This window comes from Rhea pennata, chromosome 7, assembly GCF_028389875.1.
Source record: "Rhea pennata isolate bPtePen1 chromosome 7, bPtePen1.pri, whole genome shotgun sequence".
In the NCBI taxonomy this organism is placed as follows: Eukaryota; Metazoa; Chordata; class Aves; order Rheiformes; family Rheidae; genus Rhea; species Rhea pennata.
This window is the reverse complement of record NC_084669.1, coordinates 35,370,921-35,385,750: the sequence shown is the minus strand read 5'-3', so window position 1 is coordinate 35,385,750 and position 14,830 is coordinate 35,370,921. Positions and strand designations below refer to the sequence as shown.

At 35.4% G+C, this 14,830-nt stretch overlaps 1 protein-coding gene across 4 annotated transcripts in view; it reads left to right on the top strand.

The window, feature by feature from the left end:
- CTNNA3 (catenin alpha 3) overlaps positions 1–14,830 on the top strand; it is a 456,698-nt gene that overhangs the window by 26,042 nt on the left and 415,826 nt on the right. For all 4 annotated transcript variants that reach the window (XR_009959014.1, XM_062580676.1, XM_062580675.1 and 1 more), the window contains exon 4: positions 6,664–6,830. Coding sequence is in view for 3 of the 4 variants with exons in the window: in XM_062580676.1 (XP_062436660.1) it covers positions 6,664–6,830 (167 nt within the window). In the remaining variant the exon portion in view is untranslated. The remainder of the gene's footprint in view (positions 1–6,663; positions 6,831–14,830) is intronic.

Here is a 14,830-nt window from a genome sequence, read left to right as displayed (position 1 = left end):
GCTACCTTTAACAACTGTGTTTCTCCGGAACTGTAAATCCACCTACCAAAGGGATGCAGTTCACTGGAGTGGGTGACAGGACTTTTTTGGCAACAATACTTCCTTGTGGGAGGAGAAAGAATGGTACAAAATTCACAGCATTCTCGGTGGCTTTCACACTGCTGCAATTAAAACTAGCAAATAAGCAAGGAGAAAGCCAGATGTGAAAACAAATAGGAGAGAGGAATGTGATTAAGGAGAAAGAAAATCAATTAAAAGAAATTAAATAAGAATTCTGATGATCTTTCCTAAAGAAAGGAAGAACATATAGCTGTTGTCTGAATGTAATTTTGACCACTATCTCTGAGGGGTGCTTGCTGTACTGCAAGCATCTGTATAGACAGATTGCCTGCCATCAACTAACAGCCCTGCAGAACTGCATGGGTTTATCAGCTATTTGCCAAGAGCAGATTTGCCAACTGGCTCATGGTTGTATTATTTCTTAAGAGATTTTTCAGGTAATTTTTTGGTATTGTAAAATGTGTGGGCACTCTAATTTTTTAAAAAATTACCTATGGCTGAATTGTTTCTACCTCTTCCTGTAGGTTTTTATAAGCGTGCACACAGGTAGCAGCCATTTGACAACAGTGGTCAGCAGCTGATCAGCTAATGTAGTAACACTGTTTACTTTGGGAATCATCTATCCTCATGTGCTGAATAATGCCTTGGAGGTGTTTGACTTCCTCCATTGGTTATGTAGCTATGATGTATCTTGGCTTCCAGTCGGCTTTAATCTGAATGTCTAAAGTAACATATATTCCCATCTTTCTGTTTCTATGTTTATGTCACTAAATTCACGCACTCATCCTTTGATGTTTCATTGTTTATGACAAATGTAATTAGAGAGGAGTATTAATTTGATGGAAATTACAATAAAATTGGAGAAGGGTTAAATTGCTCTAAACTGTCATGCAATCTACTGCTTTTGAAGAAAATTCTAACTGTTGATACAGAAGCTGTCATTTCCTGCTGCTTTTACTCATGGCTCTGATTGGCCTAGACTGCATCTCATACCTCTGTTTTGGGGTCATGATCCTATGACCATTCTAAATTTCATCTGGACTTCTTGGTTTATGTCCAGCTCATTTTTAAGAAATTCATCATGTTTCAGACACTTCTGGCTCATCTTGCTCATGTACTTGTTTGTTTGTTGGTAAAGAATCTGATCCAACAGGAATAAATCTCTGTGTGATTCACTCCACTTGAATTCCAAACATGACTGGGGTAACTCTGTGGTTGTCCAAATGTTGTATTATATAATTGTATAATTCTGACTCATATCTGTGTAGTGTGAAAAGAACAAAATAGTAGAAATAGGTGTGAAATGAATTTTAAGCCTGGTTGAATGCCATATGGGTTAAGAGCCCTAAAATGCTAAAAATGCGGGTGCTGAAATGGTGTGCAGTGATTCACTGTTAGATACCTCTTTTTCCATGTTAACCGTATCTAAACTCAAGTAATTTGCCCTATTTGCAAACAGATCATTATTAAGTTAAAGGACATTTTAGATGGTTGATCTTTCAGTTCCAAAGCTCTTTCCCTTTTTAGCTTTGGGAAAAAATCTCTTTTATCTTGAAACAAGTAGAGACTGAGGGGCCTGTTCAGCACACAGAGAACACTGAGATTTGTTCAAACAGAAAAAAACTTAAGTAGGAAAAAAAAAGTGTCACAATTTGCTGTCCAAATTTGAGGCCCTTAGTAACCTCATAGTAACAACATTCAAAATATGTGCTTAAGTTTTCTCCTCAATGCATGTGAAGTGTTGTGGCTGAGATCCACAGAAAACAACCTACTGAATAGGGAGCTGCAGAAGATGGGTGACAAGAATATTTTTAAGGAGAAAAGTGTATCTTAAATATTCACCTGCTTTGGCTGCTTTATGGCTTCTCACTTCATTTGTGATTCTGAGGCTAAGAGCCTAAGCTGAAATCTGAGAGGGGATTTCCAGAATGGGCGAGAGGAAAGAGAAGTTAGGAAGAGGTCCTCCCTTTATTTTGCAGATACTATAAAGCATTTGACCAAGATGGTGTTATCAAAGGTAGAATGCTCTCTTGTGTTTTTGTGGACTTAAACCCTTATCTCTCATTTCCCCAGGGAGAGCCTTATTCATCAAGGTGTAAGGCATGATAGTGAGTTTGGAGGAGGATGGTCTGTCAGTCTTTCTGTACCGTTTTTGAACGGGTTCTTTAAACCTTCATGGAGCCCATGATAGCAGATAAGACACTCTCTAGTTGACTAGTCAGGGGTCAATATGGGCCTGGGATCCAGCACTTCTTGGTTTGAAAAATCCTTTATTGTATGTTAAATATGTAGTGTGTCTACTTTTTCTCATTGATCATCTAATCATTTAGGCTATAGGGTTATTTCTTCTTCCTCTCTGTCCATGCAAAGCAGAGTAATTTGAGGGGGGGGGATTAACAGTACTTGCCTCTTTTCCCAATCCGGAGTACCTTTTGCCTCATGGACCCTCCTTGCAAAGCAAGAGGGCTCGGACTTAGTGGGGACTCAGGGACTCAGATGGACATCTGTTTAAAGTTCAAAGCTCATACATCTTGATTAAACAATAAATTTGCATTGTTTTGTGTTTTGCTGTCGTATTAAACTGCAGATATTGCTTCTTGTTTTTGTGCAAATGTATTTAAAAATGTGACAATATACTGATCTAAATTACACTACAGTGTACACATTTCAAATATATGGAAGATGTGATGTTAACTTGTTGTTTACAGCCTGAAAGATACCATGTCCAGCTTAGTATCTTCAAAACCAATAATTGACAGAATAAACAGATGGCAGTTAAATATGAAAATAAAATGGAGACAGTTTGTCAGGTTGTTCATTTAAACAGTTTGTTCTGAGAAATTTGGAATGTTTTATTTCTATTTAAAATCATAAGAGAAAAGAAATAGCAAAATTTTTAACTTCATGTTACTCTGTATTGAATTATAATGCACTATATTTCCTATCTCTTTATTAAATCACAAAGAATTTCCAGAATTTGTATCCTAAATAACCACTAAAACTTCCGAAGTTGCTTTTAATTTACTAGCATATGTAGTGATCAGTTCCCTAAAAGTATATCTAAAGATATACATGCATGTAAGAAGTTTTCTGTTTACTTTTTTTTTTTTAATGATTATTGGGCTCAAACCAGTGTTTTGAAACTGCTACCAGTACTGAAAATATTACTCATCTAGAGAAATGTTTCTATCCATTGCAGATGGGGAAATGGAAAAACTTAAAAATCAGTCTTTTTGATTAGTATATGATTTTTATTTCTAGTAAGTTTTCTGTTAGGATATGCACAGCTGTGATGCAGCATCTTGCCAATTACCAAAGAAATTTTTGATTTGATGGCCTGAGTACAAGAAATGAATAGTTTTTAGTTTCACTGGTTTGTGACATAACAGGTGCTAGAAACTGATCTCAAATTAGTGTGATTCTTACTATTTATGGACATTGCTAAGTACGTTGTTAAGATACATAAAACATATCTATGAATGTTAGATAGAATTATGCTCTGATAGAGAATTTCAACTCAGTGCAGAAGTGGAAGTGGACATTTAAGTAAATTTCAGCTTATAAATGAAAGTTTACTAGGACTGAGTTGATTTATAGGAAGGCTGTTCTTTTTGTGGATAATACACAGTTTTAACAAAGACTTAGTTTCTGAAAACTCTGAATAGTTTTATCTTTTTAAAATAAGAATAACTGGTTTTTAGTACTGATAGAGAAAATGCAATAATATCAGATATTTTCTTTAATGTGGGGTTTCTTCTTTTAAATTCTTACCTTATACTGAAGGTAAGAAATAAAGTACTATCAAGCAGTGAAATATTGTTATTAAAATCTATATTACTTGTTCAATTACATGGACATAAGGCACTGTGTAAGATGTAAAAGAACAGTAGTACATTAGGCGTTTTCTTTTGAATGGTCGGAATAAATTCTGATCCTTTATTTGAACAATGACATTAACAAATCTAAAAGCAAAACAGCAAGCACTGTTTTCAAAGATGGGATTATTAGAAAGTTAGTGAACCTCGACATATTGAATATATTCAGTGTTCTGAGAATCAGCCTAATAGTGCTGGTGTGTGGGCTCTGTTGTAATTAATAGATTTTTCTGTAACATTTGTTCATTTTTTTTTGCTCAAATACAATTTCTAGGAAGAACATCTTGATTTTACCTAAATTCTGAAAAATGGAGTCATATATCGTGTCAGTTGGGCAAACCTTGATATGCTTCAATAGGTCTCCCTCAATTCTCATTTAGGAAACACACGGAAGTATATTTCTGTGTGCTTAACAGGAAATCCCTCATGTTTATATGTATTTCTATGAATATACGTAAATTACATATTGTATGTATTCTGTATAAATCTAGTTGCCTAGTGTTTGATTTGAGGACTCCAGAGATTGCACAAACACATACTTGATTCAGATAGCAAAACTAGCAAAACTCTTTGCATGACTCTAGCTTTGATTTTACTACCAGATAGCTTGAAGTAGACAGGTCAACTGCATTGCTGCATGAGCCCTGTCCAGACTTCTTACCTTAGAGTAAAGCTATACAGTGCCAAGGATACTATATTGCGTTATTTCAAAAGGCAATATTTTGTCCTTAGTTTTGTTCAGAGTTTGTAGACAAGAGCAACAAAATATCTGCATGTTTCTGCACTCTGACTTTCTGTGTGGAAAACATCTGTGGTACAATTGACTGCTTGGAAAAATGTACCTTGTATTATATCAAGACTTAGATGTAGGTAGAAATAATATTGATTAAGAAATACAATGTTTAACCCTGGAGCAATATCAAAATTTAAGTGTTTTATTGATGCATCCAAAACACAGGACAAGTTTAAGATAAGCAGGCAGTTATCAACATATGAAGAGCTGGCTTCATGAATATGTAATCTTTTAATCACTGTGTTTTCTAATGATGTTGTCTAATTTTAGCACAGCAGAAACTATTCACTTTATTACTTTTCATCCTTTTTCGATTTACAGACTGATGTAGAGAGTTGGGCCAGCCATGTGTTTTAGCCATTTGTGCTTGTGCAGCAAGTTTTTCCAGTGCTTTTAGAGAGCCAGTTTTCTCAGAGTTGTGCCATAACCAGTAAGGTGATAATAGTTTGCAGTGCGTTTAGAAATGAATTTAACGGCATTTCTTTTCTCAGGATAGTCTAAGTGACAGAATGATGGAAGTAAACTCAGCTGTTTGTCATTGTTTTTGTCATTGCTGCCACATTAGCAGAAACGCATCATGCTAGCTTGGAAGAAATTGATAAAAATGTCAACCTTGATAAGACCATTTCATGCTTTATTTCTATGTTTTTTTTTTTGAAATGCTACATAAACTTCTTCCCCCAAAGGAGAAGCGTGGCAATTGGTCCTTGTTGTATCTCTCTAGCATTTCTATGCACTAAGAAGCATTTCCTATTGGTGATAAAGAGCACTTGCTGCAATGTGCTAAGTCATCTCGGGACTCTTGGAGCAACTTGACCAGCCCTGCGCTACTTACTATGGTACTTCATTTTGTTTTTTAGCTGGGAAGTACCTTTGAGAAATGATGTAGTAACATCTATCAGACTGATCTGTGCATGGGTGTGGTAATTTGAAGTTTGCCTCACACCTATGTTTCTCTCAGTTTCCTTGCATGAAAATGCTCTGCTGTACAATTTTGTCTACACAGTATAACTTGAACTTTAATATTCTGAAATAGTTCAGCCAAATGAGGCTTCCATCTGGAGGGGTATTCAGTGAAAGCAGATGTTTTTGAAATTAAGTTGGTCTGGATTTTTCTCAGCTTATGTGAGAGACTTGACTATCTGGACAACAGATGATAATGTTTGCATTTAAGATTAAGATGCTTATTGCTGCTTGTTAATAGTGATTTTATTTTGAATGTACATATAATTAAATAAATGATAAAGGAGAAAAATGAAAACAATTCATTACTTGCATAGATAGGGGCTTCTTGTATGTGCTATTAGATGAGTTTGAACCCGAGATCTTAGATTGTGCCCCTGGAGTTTTATTTTCTGCACAGAATGGCTGCTGTTGAGAACATGACTCTCATTCAAGTCTGATTTGCAAAACTTCACGATGGAGAGTAGTATATTGTTATGTAAAGGCATGGTTACCGGATTTGTTGGATAGATTTTGCATGTTTTGGAGTCAGATGTTGGGGCATATGAGATTTTCATTCCATTAACTTACGTTTATAATAAGAGGAACAATACTTGGTTCCCTCCTGTGACCCTCCTGTGACCAAGATCTATTTAACAGTAGAGACAATGAAGTACATAGTAATATAAAAAAAAAGCGTCTAGAAATGTTTAACATAGCATCTCTGGCCTGCTTATGTCCAGTTAAGAGTATGATTGCCAAGGGAATTATTTCAGAATTAAATGAATCAGAAGAACAGAAAGGAAATATCATTCAGTGTCGAATTATTCTGTATGATCTGCAATAACTGCCTCTCATTTCAAAGCTTGAAGGCAATAAAATTTTGCTAGTTCTGTTGGTAATACTTTTGATTTGCCAAATAACTAATTGAGTTTTAACTATTCCCCCCACCCCTGAGTGTTGGAATGTATTCTAAGGGAATCTATTTTGCAGGTCAAGCCTTAAAGGTATCAGCAGAGGAGTTTACCAGTGATCCCTGCTACCTACCCAAGAGGCAAGCTGTTGTCCAAGCAGCACGGTCTCTGCTTGCAGCTGTCACAAGGCTTCTTATTCTGGCAGACATGGTTGATGTGGCATACCTATTGGAACATTTAAGTGTGGTGAGTAAAATTGGACTTAAATGAAGCTCCCTTTAGCCAGAGAAGTGTCTACTAGTGGCTTCTCCTGCCTTGAATTTTCTTTTTGTTCTTGAGAGTTGCAGATCTTGTACGTGTAACATTTTGGCAATTGGTAGAAGTGTAGATTCTAGACTAGATTTGTAGAATATACCCAAAATAAGTCTCCTACTTCTCAACTTAATAGATCTGATATGGGGAAGATTATTATCCCTAGGATTATATTTTAATTTCGTTTATTTCTAATTTTTTAGTTTCTTGCTTGAATTATTGTATAGATATTTGTGCATGATACCATTTTTATCATTGTATTCAAGTCAGTTCATGTTAGATAGCAGCTGAAAAGCAAGGGAGGGGATATGTGAGAAATGCCTCCAGGAACTCCCCAGCTCCAACCATATGTCTGTACCCTATAGCCAGAAAAAAATAAAAAGTCCTAATGCAGGCAAACCTTTAAAAACTGCTCAACAGAAACTGTTCTTTTAAGACACTTGATTTTTTTTTAACTCTAGAGAATAACGTGTTTTGGTAGTCTGTGTCATAACAGTGCTAAGTTCAGGTCATTTCTTTTCTCTGTCTCCCTTTATACAGAAGGGATGGCCTCATTATTCTGTTCCTGTATGAAAATAAGAAGTGGTTGTGCCACTTTTGCAGAATTAGACAACATCATGTTTCCTGTCTGCCTAAACTAAAGTTTCTTCAACGTTAACAATAGTGTCCAATGTGAGCAGATTTTCTTGTCTCTGTTTAAACGTGTTTTTGTGGTCGCAGAGTTTTCTCTCTGACTGTTTGCTGCATTCAATTCAGAGTACGTCTTCACTGAGAAGAGCAAGGAATTGTTTTATTTTTATTTTCTTTTTTTCCTAGTATCTTCTGTAATGTGAGATAGACTGATAAAATATTCCAGGATCTATTGACTTCTGAATGTTTCAGGGCAGAAATAGATAATCAGTGCGACCTTTCTTTGGGTAATGTTTTATACCACAGGGGGACTTGCTGGCTTAAATGGAACCATTGTGAAGCAAGTCCATTTTGCTGAGGATAGGGGAATGAAAATTTGGCTCCAAGTAAGAGTAGGAAGAAATTTTGCTTTGTCCTATAGTATTTCATAATAATAATAATAAAAAAAAAGTTTTATAGGTTTTGGTGATTTGTTTGAAACATCCAACTGTTGGAAATGCAGCACAGGCTAAATGAACCACTGGCATGCAGAAGCTTCTATGTTGTTATATGCATATGAAATTTATCATCTGCAAAATGAGTGGCATATGTCTTTTGTAGTGTTTATAGGAATTTTTCTTAAATTCTGTGTTTTTTTTTTCCTGTCAGTAGCCCATTACATTTTTACAGAAGTATTTTCATAATTGTAGATGCAGCCTTTTAAAAGGCTTTCATTACATTTTACATATAAGACAATTAAAAATGGGTAGTTTTTTCTTACATTTTCAGTATTTCTCCCCAAACTGCCCACATAAGAAGGCTTAGCTTTGTCCTAGAAAAAGATAGTACATTTTCCACGTCTGTCTAGTCTCTGCCCTGGCTGTTGAACTTGCCAGTAATGTTACTAGCTGTAATGGTGTCTTTTAATGTTGACATCAATTAATTAGAAAATGGATTTAGAGTATAAAATAATTTCATAATGTGCTACTGAATGTCCTTCAAATTATAACAGCTTTTGTTCACTGCCAACTGAGCCAGACTGACATACAATTAAAATATTTATTGAGTCCTGACTTTGCTCTTTTCAAATTCCTTAACTTTAATTGTTATAATTTAGAGCTCCCTTAAGAATTCTGTTTTTCTTAAATGTGGACCTGCTCTAAGTAGTATTCACAGAATGGCTGCAGTATAGAAAATAGACCTTGTCTTTGTTTTATCGGCTTTGATGTTCTGAATGTTTGCAAGTTCATGTCACTTGAAAATACAATTATCTTTAAATAAACCTTTAGCAGTATATCTTTGGACTTGTTCTAAAATAAGAATGCTTGTGCCATTTTATCCTCTTCTTCACAAAGAGCTGAATGGTATAGCTGTTACTAATCATTTGAGAAGAGATGAGGAATTTCATTGCCTTTTATTTCCATAACTCTGAGCTCTGTAATTTTCATCAAATACAATCAAGAAGTTTAAAGGACTGAACTAATATTAACTCTAAAAATGAAAACAATTATAACCAATAAGTTATATAATGAATTAAAATAAATGAAATAGATGCTAACCAAGGAAGTTTCTTGTTTATATATAATACAAAAAAATGAAAGAAAGTGGTCCAGCATTATCAAAAACTATTTGTAAAGTGTTAATCTAATCTTATGCAACTAGAAAGTATTTTCTAGGGAGTTACCTATTTATGTATCTGTTATTTTCACAGCTACTCACTGAGGGATGCTGGAAGCTTTGTCTTGCTCATTTAGTAAAACTGGTTAATTACAACACTGCCATCCAAAATATTTTAGACCTGTTTTTTCTTGGATGAAAATAGGATCATGCAGGCAGTATTTCCATGCTTGCTTGGACTGACAGAATGCAGTCTTGGTCATTAAACTTTAATTTCATTCTGTAATCATGGAGTAAATATAGAAAGGAAACTGACAATGTGACTAGCTGTCATATAAATCCTCTAACATTGTTATCTGTTGCATCTGTCATACTAAGTATATCAAGGAAAAAAAAAAAAAAAAGAATCCCCAAATATTTCCTTCCAGTTATGTGGTCTATAACAGTGTTATCTTTTCTGTTCATTTTGTTTAGATTTGAGACTGTTTTGACTTCTCTTTTATAGTAATATTTTATTATTTAGAATATAATGCTGAATCAAACAAATATTCTGTGATGAAAATATTGAAATGCAGTATTTTAACTAGAAATGTCAGGTCAGTTTGGTTGGAAGAATTTTATAAACCTGGCAGGAATTCCACTCCACATAAAATATTATCCAAAAACATACTATTGTGAATAACCAGCTGCATCAGGAAAATAACTGAATTTAACTTGAATTTCAAAATCTAGTAAGATGAAAGAGAATTTCAGTTTTTTCTTCATTCTGTAGACTCTTCACCCAACAAAGTAAATATCAAATAATGCACATTAGAAGTTAGCCACAGCATCAGTGGCTGACGATATTCTGGCATTGTAAGTTTATAGCTGTTCATGGAATTTGCAGCCTTACAGCAGACATGATGGTGCAGTGCAAACAGTAAGCTCATTTTAATTTGTGCTGACTAAGAAAATAAAGTATATCACATTGACAAGGGAAGTTTTTTTTTTTTTTTAAAAAACAACTTAAATCTTTTTTAAAATGGAAGAGTTTAAATAAACAGCTATCTATCTGATCTCCCATGCTTATTACAAGTTTGAAGTCTCTAATCATAAAACTAAGTTGTGAGAAATGTAGTCAAGGAAAAGGACCATCTTGTGAACTGCATTCTTTCGTTCAGAGCTGTGTTGTCAGCCTTACTCATTATGATAGGTGACGTACAATATTATTTAAGTGAATTAACAGACTAATGGAATTTCTTGAATTTATTGATCGGAAGAGAAAAGCGAGAAGGTAACAAGTTCTGAGAATTTCATTCAGAGAGCGTTGACAGCGTGTCTTTCTCTAATCTGTTTCAGATTGTGCTGAACCAACATGTTTTATCTATCTTTTTTCCCCCCTCACTGTCCTGTTTCTAGATTTACAGTTTAAGTCTTCCTATTTTTTGTAACTCCTCAGTAGACAGTGATCATTACAAAACCCTTAGAGTTACTTTAAGTTCTTGCCTGAAAAAAGAAGTGAGAATGGCTACAGATAAGAAGCAATTTAGAATTTGGGCCTCTGTGGGCATCATGCTGTCTGTTCCTGCTTTCCCTGCAGAGTATACATCAGCATTAAATTACTTCTGAGCAGGAGAATGGTTCATGTGACAGTACGGTTACCTAAAAGAAAAGAGGTAAATCATGTCAGGCTTACCTGTGGTTCAGGTTTAGGTATTCAGTTTGACTTTTCTCTGACTAGAATTTAGTGACTTGCTCTCTCCACCTTCCCTTCTGACTTTTTTGATGCTGTGGTATCATGCAGTATAAGAATAAATAAATAAGTTGGCTAGCCTGGAGTACAAGTGCAGGTTGCAAAACTCAAAATGTTCACAATTTTCCCATTGACTTCAGTGGGCATGGGTCATGCCTGTTTTAAGAGAAGTCTCTGAAAATAAGAGATATTAAAAGGTTTACAGGATTGTTTGAGAGAGGATTTTTGTTTTCCCCTTTAATTCATGTGCTTTATTTTCTGATCAGCCAGCAGAAAGGGATTTTTGCTGCTGTTCTGAGGTCAGTATATGCCTTGTGGAATGCATGGATTTTGTGATTTAGGCTTTAGTGTTTTCATCGCACTCTGCAAATTCCGTAGCAGCCTTTATTGTGCAGTAAGTGACAGAAGAAAAGCAGCTCTTAACAGTTAAAGAACTGGATTTTTCAAAGTGAACATCCTCTCTAGTGCCATAGGAGCCTGGATACACTTCTGTTCCTGGTGCAGCAGCCCACTGACTGTGCTACTTTGTAAGTCCCTAATGGCTCATGGCTTTACAACCCCTAGGGCTTCCCTTGAAAGGGCAACATACTTAAGGGCTCTCTTCTTCTAACAAACTGTTGCTAGGGAACGGTCTCCCCAGTGACTGCAGTACTGTTTATATAAAATCTCTCGTTTTGCTCATAATATAGGAATCACTGAAGAAAGAGTATCATCCTTTTCTTGCTAGGTAGAAACATGGCTTTGAAGGGACCCTAATTGGCTAGAGAGCTTCAGGTACTACTGCTCCAGAATTTCTTTGAAGTGAGCAAATCCAAAGGCTCCCAAACCCGTTTTACCAGAATACGGAAATGCCAAATGGAAGACAGTAGATATATTTTGAAGAGAAAAACAAAACTGCTAAATGAAAAGTCTTGAAATCAAATCCAGTCTCCTCCTCTTTGTAATGTAGAGCCTTCCCTTCAGTCTTGTTTGTAGCTGAGCATCTCAGTGGCTTCCTGGTTTGCAACAGACTATTCAGTCTCTTCCAGAATGTCTGCTTGATTCAGCGTACAGTATGAGCAGACCCTCACTAAAGTCTTAGGGACAACAGGGCAAGTAAGTACACAGCTTTTCTCCTTGCTGCTCAGCCACCTTCTTTTTAGCGGAGGGTCATGGATCGTAATAGCAAAGGCAAATTGTGTCTATCTGTGTACGCTCTAGCAAAAAGAAGAGAAAGCAACAGAAAACAGTATGTTGCCCTCTAAAAATACCTACTGTAGGAGGAGCTAGTTTTAACACCTCTTGAAAACTGAGTCTTGGGCAGGTACATACACCTGGGAAAGGTGGATATCAGCTTTTTCCTGATGAAGAATCAAGAGAAAGATTCCTAGAGCCTAGGAAAAACCAATTTAGGCAGCAGTGATATCTGTTTGATTGTCTGAGATGGAATATGAGCTGCATGATGTCAGGCTCACAAAACAGGAGAAAACAGAGATGAATGCAAATTTATCTGGATTCTCACGGTTCTAAGCTTTATATCAACTATTTAGACAACTCAGGTATGAGGTGTGTGGGGATGTTTTGAAAAAAAAAGGAGGATTTCTTCTGGATTGGTCTTGCAGATATTTTTAACATTATGAAAGATATTTATTTACTTGAAATTTTTTAATAAAAATAAGTAATTGAAAAGCTGTGAGATAATTTCCAAATGAAGAAAGCAAGAAACATAAGGCATAGAAGAACTGCGATACAAAGGTGATTTATGGAATAGGTTAGCAGGGAATATATTAAAAGCCAAAAAATACAGCTGAGTTTAAGAAATCAGTATTATGTCTTGTAATGAGGAAGTTTGAAAGTTATTTTGAAAAAAAAAATGGGTTATTAAAAAAGCAGACAACTATTTTGATTATTATTTGGATTATGTAGATGTCCACAAGCTCAAGTCAGGGCTCTCTTGAGGTAGATCATCTTTGAACATGTCACCAAGAAGTACCATTGCTAAACTGTTTCTTTCTGAGTAGTTATTATTATGTTTTGCTTAGACAGCAACACTTACATTGAAGTGCAGTGGTTAAAGGAGAATAGCACTAAAGTAATACTGTAAAATTTCCTCTTATGAGCAATAATCTTGGAAGGCAAATTCTAGGTTGGTAAGATGACCTTGGAAATTCAGTTTCTCTGGTCAGATTATGTATTGGTAGTATAATAATGAAGCCAGTATAATGTACAGTGCTTCAGCCGGTCAACAATTATTTGTATCTCAAGCACACACAGATCATTCTGATCCAGGGAAATTTATTTCATCGCATTTCATAATTTGCTTTTGCTTTGGGAGGCAGAAATGAAATACTTGCAAAACAAACGGCATCTGTTTTATATTTGAAATGCATATCTTCAGACCTCCTTAAAATGAGAGCAAAATCATCTGATATTTGCTGAATAGAGGAGGCTGTGTGACCTCCTCTCCATAAACCTCTCCAAAGAGGCAAGTTGGAGCCCATTCCATTACAGCAAAATATTGGAAGAGCAACTATTTTTCATGAATATGTGTGTTCAGTAATTGAAATTTGAGAGCTTTTATTATTATTATTATTGGTTCTTTCAGCCATCTCTCCTGGTGATTTAAAGTAGTACATTTAGTGTAGTTTAGTCTTTTAAAGCAGCAGTACATATTAAAACAGGAAGATTTTTTTTAAATGAACTATTTCCTTATGTCAGAATGGTGATTAAATTTGCCTCTCATGCCTAATTCAACTTCTAATCATCCATATTAAAAGAAAGAGAAGTATTTTAAAAACGAATAAAATAGTTCAATGCTATTTTCCTGCCTTGCGTGGTGAAAGATGGTACTGATGTGTTTTGAATGGCAAAGGCTTTTTCACTGCTTTTGCTCTAGATAAATCTGAAAAGAGCCATTTTTCCATATTGTTAAATAACAGATTGGCTTTTGCAGAATTGGCCCTGAATCTGAACTCTGCATATAGAATGACAGCAAATAAAGGATATGTAGTAGACCAATTGATCCTGTCACTCTTATAACTTAGCTTTAATGTCACTTGCTTAGAAACCTAGCCATGTGGTTTGTCAAATAGCATCATTCGCAAACTGAAAAAGCAGTACCTTCTGCCTCGCATATCTATTTTTGAGGTTGTATGATTATTACCAAGAATAAGACTTTGTACTCCACTTTTAATGATGTCTCCTCCTCCATCTCCAAATTGTAAACTGCGAAGAATATAGTGCTAAGTATTTATGATCTAATCTTTCAGTGACTTGGCCTTCTGTCTAGATGTCAGCAGGCCATTAATTTTCATTGCCCATATTGAGATTCCCAGGCTTGTCAAGGAAATCCTGCAAAAATTGAAGTGAATCTAGTCCACTTTGTGTTCATGTGCTTTTCAAGAATGTATCCTGAACCAAACTGTAGACCAGAATTCTTCAGAGCCAAATGAAATAGTGACTTAAACCAGTCAAAACCTCGGACCAAACCAAACAAACTCAAACTTTTTAAGTTCAGAAGCTATTCCCCTAGGATTCCAGAAAGGATGCTACTAACTGTGGTTGCGGAGTAACATTATCAAAATATGAGAATTAAATCAGGCCTCACAAAATCAGACAGCAACTGCCTTTAATTACATTGTTTGTTCCACAAAAGCTCATATTATGAATCAGCTTACTTGCAACAGCTGAACAAGGCAGCAGTTGAAAACAGTTAAATTAACTTTTTTTCAGAAAAACGCAGAGCTAGGCTACAACATATAGAGACTTTTAACAGTCTTCATGAAACTTGAGAAGTTAATCTCAATAAATATCAATCCTAACTTAGTCTGGTTTCCTATCAGAATATTATGTAACCTCTCTGTTTATGCCTCAGCTTCTTCTCTTTGAACCCATTGCCTAATTTTCATCATATTTGACAGAAAAGCAGAAGTTCCAAGGTTCCTGAAAACAGGCAGATGGATAGTGGAGAAAAATCTTCTACTTCAGGAAAAAAAAA